This window comes from Balaenoptera acutorostrata, chromosome 20, assembly GCF_949987535.1.
Source record: "Balaenoptera acutorostrata chromosome 20, mBalAcu1.1, whole genome shotgun sequence".
Classification (NCBI taxonomy): Eukaryota; Metazoa; Chordata; class Mammalia; order Artiodactyla; family Balaenopteridae; genus Balaenoptera; species Balaenoptera acutorostrata.
In genome coordinates this window covers 11860463-11882310 of record NC_080083.1, presented here as the reverse complement: position 1 = coordinate 11882310, position 21848 = coordinate 11860463, and the positions used below count along the sequence as shown (strand labels likewise).

Sequence of the window (21848 nt, the reverse complement as noted above, 5' to 3'; positions counted from 1 at the left end):
GACACCTAGAGGCAGAGCTGGAACTAGAACCTGAGCTTCAAGTCCCTGGGTCTCCAAATTCTTTCACGGAGAGTCATGACTCAGCTTGTCCTCCTGTCGCTTTCAGTTATGCTTGAATACATGAGGAAGACAGGCGTTGTCTTTTTGCATGAGGGTCTAGGTTGGCCCCTGGAAAATAAATTGCCCTAAATAACAAGAGAGTCAGGGCCTCCAGCTTAACTTTTTATTTTTATTTTTGGCTGCGCCATGTGGCAGGTGGGATCTTAGTTCTCTGACCAGGGATTGAACCCGTGCCCGCTGCAGTGCAAGCACAGAGTCCTAACCACTGGACCTCCAGGGACGTCCCTGGTGCCGGGTACAGCTCAGGCCACCACTTAGGTTGTGCTCCACTCCTCACATCCGGGTCCACACCAAGAGGGAAGGGAGCTGTGAACACTAGTGCAGGGATTGCTTCCCCAGGTCTGCCGGAAGCCCCACAGAGAGGTGTCCTTGGGTGCAGAGAGCTCCTAGGTGCTCTATACTTGAGAGAACGTTCTGTGCACAAGCACGCCACCCTCTGCATGATCCCCAAAGAAGTGTGTTGGGTCATGTTTTCAAAAGGGGACAGAGTTCTAGCTATTTGCTAGTAAAGGCTGGAGCGACAGAAATACCTCTGCTGAGGGGCTTCCCTGGTGGCTCAGTGGTTAAGAATCCACCTGCCAACGCAGGGGACATGGGTTAGAGCCCCGGTCTGGGAAGATCCCACGTGCCGCAGAGCAACTAAGCCCATGCACCACAACTACTGAGCCTGCGAACCACAACTACTGAGCCCATGTGCCACAACTACTGAAGGCCGCACGCCTAGAGCCCGTGCTCTGCAACAAGAGAAGCCACCACAATAAGAAGCCCGTGCACCGCAACGAAGAGTAGCCCCCGCTTGCCACAACTAGAGAAAGCCAGTGCGCAGCCAAAAGTAAGAATAAATAAATAAATAAATAAATTTTTTTTTTTAAAAAGAAAAACATACCTCTGCTGAAAATAATTAGTCCCATGCTGGTGCAGCTGGTCACCTGAGAAGCATGTTTCATTCACTCATTCAGAACATCCATTCTGTCTTGCTGCTCTGGTCAAGGCCTGGGCCATACTCTGGAGGAGGCAGAAAGAGTGCCTTTCCTTTGAGGGGCTTACTGACTCATGGGAAAGAGAGAAAATCCCAATAACGAGCAGTAAGTTTCAGGATAAAGATAAGTACTCAGCCAAGCCTGCAGGCTTCCTGGAGGAGGTGACCTCTGGGTGGAGTTTGGAAACACCAGTAGGAGGTGGCATCATGAGCCCAATGGGTGGATATTGAAAGCTCAGGGAACACTGAGAGCCGGGGAAGGGGGAAGTTTAGAGAATTCCCTTCCTTTTTTTCATCTGTCTCTGCCCACTTCCTCTTTCCCTCTCCCTTTCTTCCTTTCCTTCTCTTTTCCCATCTTCCCTTTAGTTGGGCAGCCTCCCTCGGCCTCACCCTGCCCCCAGTGCAGCCCCACTGCTCACCAGGGCTAGGTCCCTATTAACTGCTACTCCTTGTATTCAGAGCTTCCAAGGGAAAGGAGGAATTTTCAAAATTGCTACCAAATCAAGAGAGCCCAGGGAATTCCCTGGAGGTCCAGTGGTTAGGACTCGGCTCTTTCACTGCTGGGGCCCGGCTTTGATCCCTGATCGGGGAACTAAGATCCTGCAAGCCTCGTGGTTTGGCCAAAAAAGAAAAAAAAAAAAACAACAGGAGAGCCCAGGTGAAGAGGGGAAGTGGGCTTCTGCAGGCACAAAATCCTGACCTTTCTGGTGTAGCTGCACCCATGCAGCGCCAGCAGCCCTGATCCCGCCTTAGCCACAGCTATAGCACATGGTCGGTCATGTTTATCTTGTTTTGTTTCGTAGCATTATTTTTTGGTGTGATCATAAAAACTATACAGGCCACTACTTTTTCTTTTTTAGTATTATGTAAGTGAGATACTGCAGAAAATTTGGTATATACAAATGAGACAGTAAGGTAGTACAGGGAATTCCCTGGCGTTCCAGGGGTTAGGACTCGGTGCTTTCACTACTGGGGCCTGGGTTCAATCCCTGGTTGGGGAACTAAGATCCTGTAAGCGCGGCCAAAAAAAAAAAAAAAAAGATAGTATAGCAAAAAGGAGAGGAGCACAGAGTTCAGAACCAGGTGGGGCAGTTATTTAGCCTCTTTGGGGCTGTTTCTGATTCTAAAAAATAAGTATAATTATCATACCCAATTCACAGGTAGTTGGCAGGGTCCAGCACATGTTTAGTACTATTTAATATTTGCTATTATTACTATTGGCAAGTAAAGAAAAAAGAAAAGAAAAGAAAGGAAAAAAAGTACCTATGATTCTAGGAGCCTGAGATAAGTACTGTTAACTCTTTGGGATATATGCTGCTATACTTTTGCCCTGGGTATATGCTTTATAAAAATGGTCGGTTCCATAATGTGGGATACAATATGATCACAGCTCTTATTTTCCCAGTTAATCACTCACGCTTGCATGTGTCTCATTAGTAAGAAATCCAGGATCTTGAGACCACCCTGAATTATCCATGAACTTTGGGGGTTTATACTATGCCTGGAATAGTTCATGACTGATGTTGCTTCTTATGGCCACATGGTGTCACTATTGGAGCCTGATCCCAACCAGTCCATAGGACTTGCTGGTGAAGGATGCTGTTGTGTCCTTTTGAAAACGGGCTAAACTCAGCTAGGGGCTCGCAGGATTGAGATCCCAAGCCTGTGGCTCTCAGTGTGTAGCAGCTCTCTTTCCTGTACACTTGCCCATAGTTAGTGTGCCCGCTAGCTTCAGGAGCCCCAGGTTAGGACAGTATTTCCTTTTCTCCTTGGGAACCCACACCAGGGGCTTGTTTAAACCCTCCAAATATAAAGGGTCACATGACACCCCCTTATCCTGGGAGTGTGGTCACTCCCTCTTGTAGGGCACCGAAGTGGTTAGCTTTCTGTGAAAGACGTTGTTTGCTCACCCAACGGCTACTTTCCTTCCTCTTCTTTACTAACGGAGGCAGCCTCCCATAGGGCCCACCTTCCCAGCTTCTCTTGCAGCTGGGTCACGGACATTGGCTCAAACCTGGCTGGAGGGTCTTGAGGGGATGCTGGCTGGGGGATTTCTGGGGAAGATTTTCCTCTCTGATAAATACACATGAACATATTTCAGGAGAAATCTTCCTTATTGGGACTTCCCTGGCGGTCCAGTGGTTAAGACTTCACCTTCCAATGTAGGAGGTGCGGGTTTGATCCCTGGTCAGGGAGCTAAGATCCCACATGCCTCTCGGCCAAAAAAACCAAAACATAAGCAGTATTGTAACAAATTCAGTAAAGACTTCAAAAATGGTCCACATCAAAAAAAATCTTAAAAAAAAGAAAAAAAACGAAAAGAAATCTTCCTTCTTGTATGTAAGAGGGCAAACCTGCAGATGAAGGCTGAGGAAGCCAGCCTTCAAGAAGATCTCCAGGTAGCTTTGCCTCCTGGTATTCATGCCCTTGTGTAGTCCTCTCCTGCAGTGCATCAGGGCTGGCCTATGTGACCGATTAGAATACAGCAGAATGCAGACTTTGAGGGCTAGATTGTGAAAGGTATTGAAGTTCCTGCCCTGGTCCCTATTGGATTGCTCCCTCTGGAGGAAGCAAGCCACCACACTGTAAGGACACATACCCCACTGTGAGGACACTCAGATCTGCAGAGAGGAGCCAACAGCCAGCGCCGACTTGCCAACCATGTGGGTGAACCATGAGGGTCATTGGAAGTGGACCCTCCAGCTCCAGTCAAGCCTTCAGATGAGCACAGCCCCAGGTGACATCTCACTGCACCCACATGAGAGACTGAGCCAGAACCCCCAGTAAGCTGCTCCTGAATTCCTGACCCACTGAAGCCATGAGGGATAATAAATATTGTTGCTTAAAGCCATACATTTGCGGGGGCGGGGGGTTGTTATACAGCAATAGATAAGTACTCAAAGGCCGACACTATAAAGATTTCAGAGAGGAAAGATGGAAAACACTGGTGTCTTCGATGACGTCATGGTGCCACTGAGTTCTCCCATCCAAGTACTAACCAGGCTCGACCCTGCTTAGCTTCCGAGACCAGATGAGATCGGGCGCGTTCAGGGTGGTATGGCCGTAGACCATGGTGCCACTGAGTTAACCAACCCTGAAACCTCCTACTTTCCGTCCCTTCAAGTGAGAGACGTACACACAAACTGCAAAGCCGAGTGGACCTTCTAGGGCCATCCAATCCCTCCACCACCATGGTTACCAACATTCAGATAGGGTAGTTGAGGCGCAGAGAGTGAAAGCCTCTTGTTTGCCCCTTGTAGTGTTGGACCCCAGGCTTCCTACATGGTCATCCATGACTCTGTGTTGCGCCCCGCCGGCCTCCTGCTCCTGGGACGTGATGTTCTTCTGCTTTATTCCTAAAATGCCTCTGGGGCAAAGCCTCTTCATACAGAGCCCCTCTAGAGGTCAAATCCTGGATCCCTGGTAGGAACCCACCTTTGGAAGCCGAGGAGTCCAGGGCAGTCGGTCGTATTCTGATGCTGTGCTCCTGGCCAACACCCAGTCTCCTGGATTTGACCAATCCTGGGGGTTCTGACTCCTTGAGCTGCTCCCTTGCTCTGAAAGCCAAGGCAGGGTGGTGTTCTGGGCTGGCATAGTGAGGGCTGGACCTGGAAAGGGGTGACCACGACCAGTGTATCTGGGGCAGCTGCCTCTGGATGGGGGCAGCTCTGTCTCAGTGTTCACTAGCCGCAGTGCTCTTGTGTAGTTTGCATGAGCGTGAGTGTGTGTGTGTGCTTGCAGGCTTGGGTTCTCACTCATGTACTCATACTTGAGGGTGTAGCTCTGCCTGTCACTCCTCGGCCCTGAGGGCAGGGCTGAGACCAAAGTCTCATCTATGTGTGCCGGGGAAAACCCTATTTTATTTAACACTGACATAGCATTTCCTCAACACCAGGCAAAGTTCTAGGCACATTTCAGACTCATTTAAGCCGCAACAACCCTATGAGGTATGTACTATCGTTATCCCATTTTATAAATTTATTTATTTATTTATTTTTGGCTGCGTTGGGTCTTCGTTGCTGCATGCCGGCTTTCTCTAATTGTGGTGAGAGGGGGCTACTCTTCGTTGCGGTGCACAGGCTTCTCATTGCTGTGGCTTCTCTTGTTGCAGAGCACGGGCTCTAGGGCACGCAGGCTCAGTAGTTGTGGTGCACGGGCTTAGTTGCTCCGTGGCATGTGGGATCTTCCCGGACCAGGGCTGAAACCCATGTCCCCTGCGTTGGCAGGTGGATTCTTAACCACTGCGCCACCAGGGAAGTCCCATCCCCATTTTATAGATGGGATAATAGAGGCACAGAGAGGTTGATTGGCCTAAGATCAAAGGGTCAGTGAGTAGTGAGTCTGGCTCTGGGTTAGGATCTTAGCCATGATACCAGCCTGCCTGCGTGTGCTCAGGCTGGAAGGCCTGATTTTGAACTTCCCTATGTTTCACAAAGACCATCCACATGGGGTTTATGGTTGGACTGCATGGCAGAGGCCAAGGACCAATCACTACCATCATCATCAACACCATCATCATCATAACAATAATAATTGTCACCGAATGCTTCCTATGTGCCAGTCTCTATGCTGGGAATGTTACGCGTACTTATCTCAGTTCATCCTCACAGTTAACCCCTCCAGCACATATTCTTCTCTCTGTATCACACATGAGAACATTGAGGCTCAGAGAGACTGGGGACTTGCCCAAGGTACACAACTAGGAAGAAGCAAAATCGGAATTTGAATCCAGGCTCGTCAGACGGCAAAGCTCGTTTCCTTGCCATGTCACCAGACTGGTTTTTTGTTTGTTTGCTTTAACTTAAAAAAAAAATTGAGGTAAAATTTACATAACATAAAATTTTAAACGTTTTAAAGCGTGCAATTCAGTGGCATTTGTTACATTCACTATATTGTGCAACCATCACCTCTATCAAGTCCCCAAAACATTTTCATCACCCCAAAGGAGAGAGACCCTGTACCTATGAAGCATTCCCTCCTCTCAGCCCCTGGCAACTACTAATCTGCTTTCTATTTCTATAGACTTAACTATTTGGGGTATTTCATGTAAATGGAATCATATAATGTGTGACTTTTTGTGTCTGGCTTCTCTCATTTAGACTTTTTGAAGTTTAGCCACGTTGTACATGGGTCAGGACCTCATTGCATTTTATGGCTGATTAATATTCCATTGCAGGTATACACCACATTTTGTTTACTGATTTATCAGTTGATGGACATTTGTTTCCACCTTTTGGCAAGTGTGAATAGCACTGCTATGAACATTCATGTGAAAGTGTTTCTTTGAGCCCCTATTTTCAGTTCTTTTGGGCATATGCTTAGGAGTAGAATTGCTGGGTCATGTGGCATTCTATGATTCACCTTTTTTTTTTTTTTTTTTTAATTGGAGTATAGTTGCTTTACACTGCCGTGTAGGTTTCTGCTGTACAGCAAAGTGAATCAGCTATACATGTAAATATAGCCCCTCTTTTTTGGATTTCCTTCCCATGTAGGTCACCACAGAGCACTGAGTAGAGTTCCCTGGGCTATACAGTAGGGTCTCATTAGTTATCTATTTTATACATAGTATCAATAGTGTATATGTGTCAATCCCAATCTCCCAGTTCATCCCACCCCTCACCTTTCCCCTTTGGTATCCATATGTTTGTCCTCTATGTCTGTGTCTCTATTTCTGCTTTGCAAATAAGATCATCTATACCATTTTTCTAGATTCCACATATATGTGTTAGCATATGATATTTGTTTTTCTCTTTCTGACTTCACTCTGTATGACAGTCTCTAGATCCATCCATGTCTCTGCAAATGACACAATTTTGTTCCTTTTTATGGCTGAGTAATATTCCATTGTATATATATACCACATCTTCTTTATCTATTCCTCTGTTGATGGACATTTAGGTTGATTCCATGTCCTGGATATTGTAAATAGTGCTGCAGTGAACATTCGGGTGCATACATCTTTTTGAATTATGGTTTTCGTTGGGTATATGCCCAGGAGTGGGATTGCTGGGTCATATGGTAGTTCTACTTTTAGTTTTTTAAGGAACCTCTATACTGTTCTCCATAGTGGCTGTATTAGTTTACATTCCCACCAAAAGTGTAAGAGGGTACCCTTTTCTCCACACCCTCTCTAGCATTTATTGTTTGTAGATTTAAAAAATTTATTTATTTATTTATTTTATTTTTGGCCACGTTGGGTCTTTGTTGCTGCACGCGGGCTTTCTCTAGTTGCAGTGAGCGGGGGCTACTCTTCGTTGTGGTGCACAGGCTTCTCATTGCAGTGGCTTCTCTTGTTGTGGAGCACGGGTTCTAGGCTCGTGGGCTTCAGTAGTTGTGGCTCACAGGCTTAGTTGCTCCGCGGCATGTGGGATCTTCCCGGACCAGGGCTCAAACCCATGTCCCCTGCACTGGCAGATGGATTCTTAACCACTGCGCCACCAGGGAAGCCCCATTGCCCATTTTTAATTGAGTTGTTTGTCATTTTGTGGTTTATCTTTTTATTTAGCAATAATTTTCAACTTACAGAAAAATTACAATATAGTACAAAGAAACCCAAGCAATCTTTACCCAAATTCATCTATTATTAACATTTTGCCCCATTTGCTTTCTTGCTATATCTTTTTTTTTTTTCCTGAACCACTCGAATGTAAGTTGCTTACAGGATGACCCTTTACCCCTAAATGCTTCAGTGCAAGGATTTCACTTACGTAACTGTAGTACAGTCATCAACTTCAGTAAATTCAACACTGATCTATTTCTTCCTAATCTATCGTCTACATTCCAATTTTATCAATTGATCCAATAATATGCATTTCATCCTCCAGTTTAGGACCCAGTCCAGGATCCCATGTTGCATTTAATTATCATATCTCTTTCATCTCCTTTAATGTGAAACAATCCCTCAGTCTTTCTTAGTCTTTTGTGACCTTGACATTTTGAATAATACAGTTCCTTTAAAAAAAATAGTCTTCTATACTCTTACCATCTGATCTAGCAATTGTGCTTCTTGGTATTTACCCAAAGGAGTTAAAAACTTATGGCCACACAAAAACTTGCACGTGGATGTTTTTTATCAGCTTTATTTATAATTGCCAAAACTTGCAAGCATCCAAGATGCCCTTCAGGAGGTGAATGGATAAACCACGGTCCATCCAGACAATGCAATATTATGCAGCACTAAGAAGAAATGAGAACCTGCCAAAGGGGCAGCCGGTGGCAGCCGGCTCGCCTGCATCAGCGCGGGTCCCGGGGCTCCAAGTCCCTGCCCTGGGCTGGTAGGACCTGCTCCCTTCCCTGGCCTCAAGGCGTCCGTGAGCTGGGGCGCACACGAGGGACATCTTTCGTCCCTAGGTCCCTCCCCGAGCTTGAGGTCAGAACAGAGATGAGAGTCTAGAGGAGAAAGGAAACTCGCCCTTTGGGCTAATGCCCACGCCGGGAAAGCTCTGGCTGACTCTTCGCGGCACAAGCATCTCCGTCTTCATTTTACAGATGAGCAGACTTGAAGCTTAGAGGAACCCATTCATTTCTTTTTTTTTTTTTTTTTTTTAAGTTTCAACTTTTTTCTATTCAACCAAAACTCACTGAACTCCCACATCTGACTATTTCAAGACAAAGAAAAATATGAAACCTCAACCAATCCTAAAGAACAGCCCACATTTTTCTGGCAATACACTTTTGAATGACTTTACATGAAAACAAAGTTGTATCGCTTTTGCTCAGAAAGTTGAGACCACAGTAGATAGCAATTCTATTAAGATGGAAAGTTTGAGAGATTTTTACAGAATGACATTTCCTGACTTCGCTTAACACTAGGAGCAATTCAAATGGTAGAAACGCACATACACACACACTTGTAACTAAAAATTGCAGTTTATATAAAATGACATTTAAAAATTCAATTATAATTGCAGTGTCCTTGAATCACCTTTTTAATCAGTGAAACGTAGTATCCTGTGGTGGACATCCTATCAAATACTTGCAACGTATAGCAATTAATTTCTCAGGTTTCTTTGTATTGAAATTTATAAGATTAGCAAAAGGGTCCAGTTACTGTCACCATTATGAAAAAGATGCATGGAAGAGAATGAAATAAATGCTCTGCTTATCCATGTTAGTATCCCAATGACATTTTAACTCTTAATCCCTAATCTTGTAAATGTAGCCATCAGACTACAGAATACTAACGTGTTAATCAACAAAACTGCTAATTAAGTTTCTTTCAGGGTAAGTAGCAACACATAAAACTTGCTCAAAACAACTCAGGAAGCATATTTAAGAATATACAGGTTAATTATGTTTGTCATACGTACTTCAGTTTTTCTAAAAGATCTCAGACAATAATCTCTAGATGTAGTGTATTTCTTCAAAGTCATGTATATCAAGACTTGACTGAAGAGTTTGGATTTTGTTTAAAAAGCCTTTATTCATTTTTGATCAGGGAAAGGACAATCTCAATGTCAACTTGTCACCTAATCATAAATTTGAATTTACAGGATTCACTGCCCTAAAGACACTGCACCTGACTTTGACAACATAACTTAAAATGAAAATCTCCTTTCTGTTCCCTAAGGTTGCATGTTGAAAGAATCAAACAATCCCTTTCAATAGCCAGCATTGGTACTTGGCCTAGGTGTAAGGTCAAATAGCAAAACAGGAGCAAAACGCCAAAAGCATTGTAACTTGATAGCCCAGCAAGTACAAACATCATCGGAACAAAGAAAGTTGCAGGCACCAAATAAAACAAGGCAGGTTCATTAGCGTAAAAAAATTTACACTTGGTTGAAGGTGAGGTCAACTATTCCACATGTGAACATGCATGCCAATCCTAATGGCTAACAGGGAACCACAGAAACAAAAACAAAAACCTTAAATTCAATAACTACACTGAATGTAAAATTCAAAACTTGAATTTACCCAGGACATCCTCCAAAATCTAGAGCTAAAGCTGTTTTTTTTTTTTTAATGCACCAGAAGATCTGTTGTAATGACATGACTTGGTCACACTTAGATTTGCATTTACATAAGATTTAAGGGATACCTTTCCCCACTATTCCTTTTACGTTTGAACATGGATATGCTTAACTCTTCAGCTCATGCACTAACTGCGCTAAAAATGATGAAACTTACTACCATGATTTTTTCTAAGAACTCACACCACGTAACAGTTAACACCCAATACAGCTTCCTAAAAATGCCCCAACAGAAAACATTTTGTTCAGTTTGGTGCTTGCTGTGACATAATACCAACAGAATAGTATACAATTAATTTACTCATCCACTACGTCGAATATTTTAATCTAACTTTGGTTCAAACTTTCGTAACTTCATACCTATTTGCCAAAATCCTTGTGTTAAATGTAACTACATCTGATATTCTTAAACTGTGGCTCCTATAACACAGTTCAAGTGTTTTTTCCCCTGGGTATATTCAGACAGTTTAATCAAGAAAACAAAGTTATGGTATTATGATTAGCCAAAGCTCTTTTCTAGCAGACCACTGAATACAGCAAGTCATAACAAATGCCTTTCCAGAGACAAGAACAAAGCAAAATATTTTCTATTCATAAAAGGAGCTACCAGCATGCTTTGTGCCATTAAAAAGTTACTTTTCAAAATATAACCAGAAGACTTACGGTCTACTAGAAAGCTTCCACTCATCACAACACTATAACTACGCCACAGAAACTTTCATGACAAAGTCTCCAGATACACAGAGAGAAAACAACATTACTTAAAGGTATGTGGAAGCCTCAGTTAACAGGGAAATGAAGCCTTAGAACATAGAATACATCTAACAAAAAGAGAACAGAGTAGACACTGTAGCTGGCTATTTGTAAAGGACCAGTTTCTCCCTATGGATCAACACTCCCTACAAAATAAACTGTGCCTTAATTATTGCTTATTTAAAATTACACTTTTACAGAGCTATTTAGTACCTGACGCAGAAAACCAATCACAGAAGGAAGCATTTATTTGAGGTTTAACATGAAATCATACAAATAAAATTTGTATAAACACAAATCCACGTCGAGTCATAACACAGATAGCAAAAGACAAAGTAAAAACAAAACCTAATTGGCGGCTATATACAGTTGTGTCTTGTACACTAGAAAGTCTTTTACAAAATAATCATCTTAGATCAACAGAAGACCAGTTTTCAATGTCGTCCTGCAAGATGGGTTACTTTAGCAATCTCTTCCTGTTTTCTCCAACGTCCCCTTTTAGTATGGCTGGTAATTATTTTGGTGATTGCCACCCCCTCGAGATGCCTTGCCGTAAGTGCTCTGTTGGCCACTGTAGTCTGTATATCCCTGTCCATATCCATAGTTCCCATAGTTATACCCAGTATAATCATAGCCGCCATAGCCACTATAGTTTTGATCACCACCATAGGCACTGTTGTAATTTCCATATCCTTGATCATAATAGTTATTAAATCCTTGGTTCCAGTTTTGGCCCTGACCTCGGCCACGACCCCTAGTACCACCTCATCCACCAGCTACAGCACCTCTTCCTCCTTTTTGTTGTTGCTGTTGTTGCCTATATACCTCTTTGGGTTGTGCAACTTTGATTTCACACTTCCCAGAACCAATTTGATGATATCTGCTTTCTAACAATTTCTTTACTGGCTCTTCGTCTGTATATGTAATAAAACAAAATCCTCTTCTTTCATTTGTTTTTGTATCCATGGGAAGTTCAATATTTTCAATCTCTCCAAAGGCTCCAAAATATTCTTTAATTTGTTCTTCTGAAGTATCTGGGCTCAATCCACCCACAAAAACCTTTTTAGGGGGTTCCTTCCCTTTTAAAGCTTTGGCTCTTTTAGGGTCTATCAATTTGCCATCCAGCTTGTGTTCTTTCATTTCCAAAACCTTATCAACACTAGCAGCATCTTTGAAAAGCACAAATCCAAATCCTCTTGATCTTCCAGTGACTGGATCTGTTTTAATTGTTCAGTCTACAACTTCCCCAAATCGAGACAAATATTCAGTCAGATCTTTCTTGCTTGTATCCCAGCTCAAGCCTCCAATAAACATTTTACCGTCATCCTGCTGATTCTTGCTCGCGTTGATCTTGGATCCCTCTGCGAATTCCTCTATGTTGCTGTACTCGTTCATGTCTTCCATAGCGGCTGAGTTGTCGGCCGGGAGGCGCTGACGCGCAATCCGTGTCGCGGAAGCAGCGGCGGCAGAAGGTTGTATGGAGCTGGATTTAAAATGGCGGCAGAAGAGCCCATTCGTTTCTTTTTTTTTTTTTTTATAAATTTATTTATTTTACTTATTTATTTTTGGCTGCATTGGGTCTTCATTGCTGTGCGCGGGCTTTCTCTAGTTGTGGCGAGCGGGGGCTACTCTTTGTTGCAGTGCGCGGGCTTCTCATTGCGGTGGCTTCTCGTTGCGGAGCACGGGCTGTAGGCACGCGGGCTTCAGTAGTTGTGGCACGTGGGCTCAGTAGTTGTGGCTCGCGGGCTCTAGAGCGCAGGCTCAGTAGCTGTGGCACACGGGCTTAGTTGCTCCGCGGCATGTGGGATCTTCCCAGACCAGGGCTCCAACCTGTGTCCCCTGCATTGGCAGGAGGATTCTTAACCACTGTGCCACCAAGGAAGCCCCCCATTCATTTCTTAATCCAGCAGTTAATTAAAGCACCTACTTTGTGCCAGGCCCTGGGTTAGGCTCTGGAGAGACAACCACGAACAAGACACACGCTCACGAAGGAAGACACAAAACATAAGGGAGTGGTGCCCAGCTGAACTTGAGCCCGCAGAGGTCCGCACAGGGCTGCCCAGGAGCCCTGGGACCACGCCAGCTCTGCCACACATGTATCAGTACAGAGTGGCGGGCTGCCTCCCTGGACCTCTGTTTTTCCATGAGGAAGTAGAGAACATCTGCTCCCTTCCCCTAACTTTCTGGAAAGAAGGCCAGGGAGGAAGAGCCCTCTCTCCCCCAAGGTCTTGGTTCTTTTGGACAGGTCCACTTGCCAGAAGACCAAGGGGGCTTATTTCTGCCGAAGCAGGGATAGGCCTCAGGGCACGGAGACCTAGTGACCTCACTGCCGGAGCAGGTGCAGGGGGAGGAGGGGGATGGGACAGTTTCTAACTCAGGGCACAACCTTTAGACACAGGGCGTCCTCCTCTCTCAAACACTGAGTGGCTGGAGAGCCAGGGGCTAGAGCTCTCTCCCTACATGGTCTTTATGAAGCAGTGCTGGAGAGCTGGGGCTGGACTAAGAGCTGCTGGCAGATAGATCTGGGCTCCTGTTCTGATTCCAGTGGGTACTAGCCGTGGCTGTGGGCAGTTCACTTAAGCCCCTCTGAGTCTCAGTTTCATCCCAGAAATGGAGGAAATGACAGTATTTACCGTATAGAGGTGTTGGGAGATCAAATGAGATAATGCATTTAAAATGCTGTACAGTGGTTAAGAATCCGCCTGCCAATGCAGGGGACACAGTTCGAGCCCTGGTCCGGGAAGATCCCACATGCCACGGAGCAACTAAGCCCGTGCACCACAACTACTGAGCCCGCGCGCTGCAACTACTGAAGCCCCTGCACCTAGAGCCCGTGCTCTGCAACAAGAGAAGCCACCGCAATGAGAAGCCTGCACACCGCAACGAAGAGTAGCCCCCGCTCGTCGCAGCAAGAGAAAACCGCGCACAGCAATGAAGACCCAGTGCAGCCAGAAATAAATATATTAAATTAATAAATTTTTAAAAAAAGAAGAAGAAGAAGAAATGAGCTCTCAAGCCGTGAAACAACATGGAGGAAACGTCAATGCAAATGACTAAGAGAAAGAAGCCAATCTGAAAGGGCTACATACTGTAAGACTCCAACTATATGACATTCTGGAAAAGGCAAAACTATGGAGACAGTAAAAATATCAGTGGTTGTCAGAGGATGAGGGGAGGGAGGGATGAATAGGCAGAGCACAGAGGATTTTAGGGCAATAAAACTGTTCTGTAAGACACTATAATGGTGAGTACATGTGGTACGTTTGTCCAAACCCATAGAAGGTACAACACCAAGAATGAACCCTAATGTAAACTATGGACTCTGAGTGATAATGATGGGTCAGGTTCATCAGTTGAAGCAAATGTCCCACTCGGGGGGGTGGGGTGCTGATAATAGGGGAGGCTATGCATGTGTAGGGCAGAGGGGTAAATGGGAAATCCTAACCTTTTGCTCAGTTTTGCTGTGAACCTAAAACTGCTCTAAAAAATAAAGTCTACTAAAAAAATAGTGTCCCTCATTTGGGTTTGTCTGATGTTTCCCTGTGATTAGATTGGGGTCATGCATTCCTGGTGGGAATCCTGCCCCTCGTTGGTGATGCTATTTTAATCCTTTGGTCAAGATGTCGCCTGATTCTCCTCCTGTATCGTTACCCTTCCCCCCACCTGCTACTAATAAACAACCTGTAAAGAGACACTTTAAGAGCATGCCAATATCTTGCCCCTCATCAAAAATCTCCCCCTAAACTTCACATCCAATGTTGAGTTTTGCCCACAGGCTGCCTTCCTGTCGGCCGCCCCTCACTGTCTTTGTTTCTCCGGATAGGACCTTACGCAGGAGCAGGGTAGCCTCTGCTTCTGGTCCAGTCCAGTGTCGCTCTCCTGGCCAACACCCAGCCCTCCTGATCTGACCCGGGTTCGAGTCCCTCATTCACAGCCCATCTCATGTGCGGCAGCCAGACCTTCCCACAGCGAGTGGGACTCTCTCTGGGAGACTCATCTCACTTCCTGTCCTGCAAAGCTTCTCTTTCTCACGGCAGCTACCATAGCCCCAGGCTAGGTCGAAAGGACCAGCTACCCTGGGTGGTGAGGCCAGGAGCTCTCTTCCCCCCAGAAGGCCTCAGGGGCTGCGGATGGTGAAATCTCACCTTCGAGGCTGCACTGGGCCCAGTAGAGACCTGCAGTAAGATACCGAGCGGTTAGGGCAGCTGCTTTGAGGTTGGGAGGCTGGGAGCCCACAGGAAGTGACTTGGTGCAGAGCTGATGAGTCTTTACCCCGGCACCCATCCCGGGACGAGAGCTGCAGGCTGGCGAGGCTGGGGGCATGTCCGTGGAGTGCGGGGAACCTGGGCCCGAGGGGCTTCAGGGCTGGTCCCTGGGGCCAGGCGGGCACTCAGGGGCCATGGGCTCAGGTCCGTGCCCCTCTCCATCCACGCTCACCCCCTGGAGCCTGCCCCGCTGGAGAGCATACGTGGCCGCTGCCGTGCTCTGCTACATCAACCTCCTGAACTACATGAACTGGTTCATCATTGCAGGTGAGGAAGGGGACGGGCGTCCTGGGCGGCACTTGCCCATCTACCCGCTGTCTGCCCTGCCACCAGCCGGCGCTGTGTATCCAAAGTGGCCTTCTGTCCGCAGACTTTCTTCTTGTGCAGCACATCCTTGCTATTCTTACCCCCGGGGGTGGTTTCAGCCCGGCCTGAAATGGGGGAGGGCCAAATGAGTTCCCAATCCAGCCCCAGACTGTATGTGCACCCAGGTGTGGGTGCACAATGGTGGTGGGTGGGTGAGGACAGCAGGGAGGACTGGGCCTCGGGCAAAGGTCTGGCGGTTCTGGGTGGAATGTCGGGGTGAGGTCGTGGAGGACAGGGTAGCCTGGCCCTGCTCCGAAGCAAGAACTAGCTGGCTGGTTGTTTCTGGGGCAGCAGGCTGCGTGCAAACTTTGCACATTCTGCCTTCCTTCCTGTAGGCCCCAGGGCTCAGCCTACTGTGTCATCATGTCACTCACTCATGGACTTATTCATTCGTCCATTCATTCATTCAAGATTCAGCCTTCTTTTCCTCTCTTGATCACGGTTTCATTCAAGATCGACTGAGCACTATGGGCCTTGGGGACCCTCTGGTGGGCCTTGGGGACCCAGGGGAGGGGAAGTCAACCTTGTAGCTCCTGAACTCAGGAATGAGCCTCATGGGGCAGAGGGACAGAGGGGCCTGGGGAGCTCCGAGGAGGTGCTTGCAGCAGGCGGGGCCCTCCTCCAAGGCCAGGCTATGGATTCATCAGTTACCAGCTCGCAGCTGTGGAATGATTGGGACTAGGGTTGCAGAGAGCACCAGACCCAGTGGGTGCGTCTGTCTTCGAGGAGCTCAGAGGGATACAGGACACATGTAGAAGTGGCTCTAATCCAGGACAGACCCGGGAGAGCATCATTTGGGCAGCCCCAGGACGAAAAACTGAGGGTTCCAAACAGAAGTCACAGAGGAGGGGCATGTGGTTTGGGTCTTGAAGGCTGAAAAAATCGGTAAAGCAGGGAATGGGGTCAGGCAAGGGCGTTCAGAGAGAGGGGTCAGCGTGAGCCAAAGCACATTGGGCCAAAATGCATGCTCTGATCAGGAGAGGAGCTGGGGGAGGCAGCAACTTATTCTAAAAGGGTGTTTGGGGCTGGATCATAGGTTTCTTGGGGGCCAGGCTGGGAGCTTGCACTTTCTGCTGAGGCCGTGGGGAGACTGTAATCAGAGTTGAGGCCCTGATGGAGGCAAGAGGAGACGGGGAGGTCAGTCGGAGGCTACCACTATGGATTAGACTGGAGCTGAGGAGGCCCGAGTTGGATTGGGGGTGGAGGGCATGAAGGGGAGGGGAGGGGGCAACCAGGCGTATGGAGCTCTTTCAGCCCCGCAGGCTGGGATCCCTGCTTTGCTGGGAGGCCGCTGGGCTGTCAGTCCCTGCGTCCTCCCGGCCTGAGGCACTTTCCCTGATGGGAATTCCTCCGGCTGTGTGAGTAGCAAGGCTGTGGTTATCGGGCTGAGGGAGGCCAGGGGAAGTGAAACCCCACAGAGTGCCTGGGGACGGTTGGAGCAGGTGATTATCAGCCACAAGAATTCTCTGGTGTGAAGCAGGTCTTTGGGAGGCCAGAGGGACAGAGGAAAGATAAAAACAAGGCTGGGACTTCCCTGGTGGCACAGTGGTTAAGAATCCACCTGCCAATGCAGGGGACACGGGTTTGAGCCCTGGTCCGGGAAGATCCCACATGCCGTGGAGCAACTAAGCCTGTGCGCCGCAACTACTGAGCCTGCGCTCTAGAGCCTGCGAGCCACAACTACTGAGCCCGAGTGCCAGAACTACTGTAGCCCACGCGCCTAGAGCCCATGCTCTGCAACAAGAGAAGCCACTGCAATGAGAAGCCTGCACACCGCAACGAAGAGTAGCCCCAGCTCGTCGCAACAAGAGAAAGCCACGCACAGCAATGAAGACCCAACGCAGCCAAGAAAAACGAACAAAAAACAAAAACAAGGCTGGGCCCGCACTGGGCCCCCGCCTGCCTCCAGAGCAGCACAGGACCGGGAGGAGCCCAGGAGCAGCCAGAACAGGGGGCTGAGCCCCATTCCCCCAAATGAGTGCGAATAGAGAGAATTTTTACTTAGCCATTCACTTTGTTTATCTGTGTTGTCTCTTGCCAATGAATATGTCTAATTCGTGTAAGTAAAAGTATTAAAAGGGAAGGAAAGACATACAAATTGGTATCTGGACGCTGTGGCAATTGGGTACAAAGTGAATATCAGAACAAAGCCCTCTCGCTTTGCTTCTCTGTTTCTTCCATGTTTTTCACCTGCTGTCTGGTCTTAGAGATGTGGATGAGGGGCTTTCTTCTCCATCGTGGGGGTGTTTCTGCAGGGCCCCATTTGTGACTCTGGATGGGAGGGTAGACCCAGCTCCCCTAATTCCAGCTGTACAGCCATAGGTGGCTGGAGCCTCTGTTTCTCCATCTGTATAATGGGGACAGTGATACTGAGGCCACTCAGCCATCTCATAATTCAATCAAAGTGATGACAGGGCCAGAGCCTCACAGCTCAGATGAGCAGGTGCCTCGGACCGTGACTAACTCTGAAGTACCACCAAGGGGCTGAGGGGATTTCGGCCTAGCAATCTCTTGGAGGGGCTTCAGAGCAAGAGCCTGCCACCCTCAGGGGCCAAGGTCGGATCTAAGTGGGACCCTCTGAAGCTCTCACGGGCGCTCCATGTTTGTGTGTTCATGCCTCTGGAAGAACATGCTTATGTGTGCATGTGTGCAGGCCAGGGCACATATGCCTTTGCATGTACATGCTCATGCATGTATATGTATGTCTGTGAATGTCTGGAGTTTGTATACAAGCAGGGCTGCACAATCCCAGGGACTTTCATTTACACTGTAGTCTAAGTGAATGGCTGCCGTCACTATGACTATGATGTGAATGGCAGCCCTGCATGTGTGCAAATGCACGCACGCCTGTGTGTGTGTCTTCATGTGTACATCTCAGTGTACGTATGTCCGGGTGTACGAGACCGGGCTTACACGCCTGTGAGTGCAGGCTCCTGTACGTGTATGTGTCTCGGTGCCTCTGGGAGTATACGTCTCTGGGTGTGCCTGTTTGTATGTAGCTGTGTGGGTCTGCATGTCTGTGTGCCTGCATGACTAAGTGTCACGCTTGTGCATGAATGTGTGTGTATATCTGTGCCTTTGGGATGTGCTGGCTCCTGTATCTGTGTGTGTGTGTGTGTGTGTTTGTGTGCATGTGTGGGAGAGAGGGGAAGAGAACAGTGGGCCCGGGTGCCACACCGGTGCTGTGCTGGTCGGCTGCAGGCCTGTCCCAAATGCAGGGGCAGCTGCCTTTAGAGGCCTGGCAGGCAACTTCCCATTTCCTGAGCACTGTCCGTCTGCCCACAGGAGTGCTGCTGGATGTACAGAAGTTTTTTCAGATCAGTGACAGCGACGCTGGTTTGCTTCAGACAGGTAAGGAGGGAATCCCCAGCCTGGGGCCCTGGGCTCATGCTGGGTGGGGGTCTTTCAGCAGGTCCTGTTCTGTGTCCATCTCCAGCTGCTGGGAAATGGGCTCCAGGCTGAGCCTCACTGAGTCCCTTGGCACAGAGGATGGGTGGTATTTGGGTGGGAGGGACAGTCTGGGTCGGAGAAGGAGGCAGCACAGGCTGAGATCTGGTGCCTGAACAGCCTCTTAGGGTTTGAGGGTAGGAGCTGTGGAAGAAGCAGCGGGAGCTGGGCCTGGAAAAGGCTCCCGAGTGGAGTTGGTCACTCATCCTTCACGTCTGTTAAGCTTAGCTTTGTAGCCGGGGTTGAAAATTTCTGACGTGTGCTTTCCTCTCACGGACCTGATCACTAGGACACAGACAGACAGACAGTGGACTTCCCTGGCAGTCCAGTGGTTAAGACTCTGGGCTTCCACTGCAGGGGGCATGGGTTCGATCCCTGGTTGGGGAACTAAGATCCCACATGCCTCGAGGTGCAGCCAAAAAAAACAAAAACAGAAAGGTAGACAGAGACACGTACCCCGCGCGTGGGCTCAGGTGGGCTCTGGGCCCACTGGGGCCCACGTTCCAGCAGTGGGGAGCAGCCACACCTCCCATTCCAAGGCTGGGGCGGTTGGGGTCACGAGCCATTAACTTTTCCCCAATGTCTGGATGGCGACACACACATGCACACGCACATGTACCCACACGTGTGCACATGCTGTCACAACACAGGATACACGTGTGTGTTCTTTACAGTTTTGAGAGAATTCATGTACAGATCCTCAAGCCCGTATATTTCTTTCCTAAAATAGATCTGCCTGAGAACAAGCATCTGGCTCTTTTTTTCCCACCTCCCCTTTAATACTCACCTGTCCACCATTTTTAAAAAATATTTATTTATTTATTTGGCTGTACCAGGTCTTAGTTGTGGCATGTGGATCTAGTTCCCTGACCAGGGATCGAACCCTGGGCTCCCTGCATTGGGAGCATGGAGTCTTAACCACTGGACCACCAAGGAAGTCCCTGTCCACCATTTTTGGCAGGAAAATACACCTCTCCCCATTCTGAGTTTTACTAGGTATAAAAACCTCCAGGGTACTAGACAGAGGGACCCCTCATGGCTGTTTGGCTTCTGTTGACGAGGCCCTGGGAGCGGGGCAGAGAGAGCGTTGGTAGAAACCAATTGGGGATGTTTCCTCCAGGCTACAAACCCAGGGATGGCAAGGCGCCAAGCCTTATCTAGCTGTCCTGCTCATGTGTGACAGTCTACTGTTTATCTACGATTGAGAATTCGGAAGTGAGATGGTTGTCTCAGGGATGGGTATCAACACATTTATTTCAGTTAACAAAATGAAGCCAACATTTTAATATCTTTCTTACAGACAACCAGTCTGATTTGTCCTACTGATTTGGCAAATGAGGACTGGCTTTGCCCATAAGCCTTTATGGTAGACATTTCCCATAAACTGAATGAGCTTGATCTGCAGCCCTAAGGATATGTATGAAAATATAGTTTAAAAAATACAATCATGCTGGAAATCACATCCTTCTCAACTATTTAAACTTACGATAAAAATGCCTCAGATGTCAGCTGAAAACATGCAAAAGGGTACACAGTTCTGTAAACCGAGGCACCGAGCAAAAGAGGTAGATCACTGGTTAGACCACCGTATTTTCCAGTTGCTCCTGTCTCGGGGCTGAGACCGGCAGCTGGTGCTCATCTTCCAGTCATATTGTAGCCAAAGGGAGACTATCTTGGTTCAATACCCACAACCTTCTAGATTAAACAGATAATGGAATCTGAGTCAATATTTCCCTTCCCTGGTTCTTACCATGGTGAACAGGATTATTAGTACAAGGCCCCTGATAAGTGAGTTGCGGGGAGGGAGAAGTTTGTGTGTATGGGAGAGAGCGGGAGGAAGCCTGTGAACACGGGGACGTGCTTGTGAGTGTGTAGTGGGGAATGTGCGTGTGCGTGTGAGTGTGTGTGTTTGAGATTGGATGAAGGGAAGGGGTTTCTCTGCAGAAGCAGCCCAAAGAGGTGTGTGGAAAGGGCAGTGGGCTTGGAGGCCTGATGACCAGGCTTGTCCCCAGTGACCTCAGGTGAGTCTTTTCACCTTTCTGGGTCACCATGCAATGGCCCTAAGACCCACCCTGCTGTCTGTCCGCAGGGTTGTAGACTGGAGGAAACCGATGACTCAGAGGGCACGGTGTAGCTCTAAGAGTGGGGTGGAAGGTGGGGGGAAGCAGTGGTCAGACACCCCTTGCCCCACCGCTATGGGACAGAGAAGCTGCTGGAGTTAGTTAACTGATTTACAATATTTAAAACGAACACTGATGTGGCCCTTACCATGTGCCAGGTGCTATTCTAAGGGCTTAATAACATTAACTCATTTAATCTCACAACAATCCCACGAGGCAGGGATTATTATTATGCCCATTTTATGGATGACGAACCTGAGGCACAGAGAGGCTATGGGGCTTGCTGAAGGTCACACAGCTGGTAAGTGACAGAGCTGGGATTCAGATCCACGTAGCTGCTTATAGAGTCCTTCTCTGAATCCTGTGCTCCTTAATTACTCCCACCTTGTCACAGAAGTGATTTGAATCTGGAGAGCGAAGGCGTGCCTGCCTTCCACTTAGGGGCAGGCTTCTCCATCCCAGGAGATCTGCAGGTTTAAGGTGTTTATATCCTGTAAAGGATCCCTACCCCAAACCTCATAAAAGTATGAGATTTGGGGAAATATTTTATAAGCTTTAGGTAAAGAAGATGTGCATTAACAAGACACAAAATGACTCCCCCCAGAGGAAGATTGATAAATTTGACTACATCAAAGCTAAATTCTTCTGTATGATGGTGATTGAAACTATAAGTGCAATTAGCAATAATAATAGATGACATTTGTTGGGCGTTTACATAAATCCTGTCACTGCCTTTTTTTTTTTTTTTTTTTAATTTTATAGCTACTTTATTTATTTATTTATTTATTTTTGGCTGTGTTGGGTCTTCGGTTCGTGCGAGGGCTTTCTC

General features: G+C 47.4%; 2 protein-coding genes across 2 annotated transcripts in view; one reads left to right on the top strand and one right to left on the bottom strand.

Moving 5' to 3' along the window:
* SPNS3 (SPNS lysolipid transporter 3, sphingosine-1-phosphate (putative)) overlaps positions 1-21848 on the top strand; it is a 70436-nt gene that overhangs the window by 10780 nt on the left and 37808 nt on the right. Inside the window, exon 3 of the mRNA XM_057536204.1 lies at positions 18738-18803. Coding sequence (XP_057392187.1) covers positions 18738-18803 — 66 coding nt within the window. The remainder of the gene's footprint in view (positions 1-18737; positions 18804-21848) is intronic.
* Positions 11193-12324, bottom strand: LOC103004654 (heterogeneous nuclear ribonucleoprotein D-like). Its single transcript, XM_057536894.1, is given in 1 exon segment — positions 11193-12324. A coding segment is annotated over 1 exon segment (906 nt). The 5' UTR covers positions 12226-12324; the 3' UTR covers positions 11193-11319.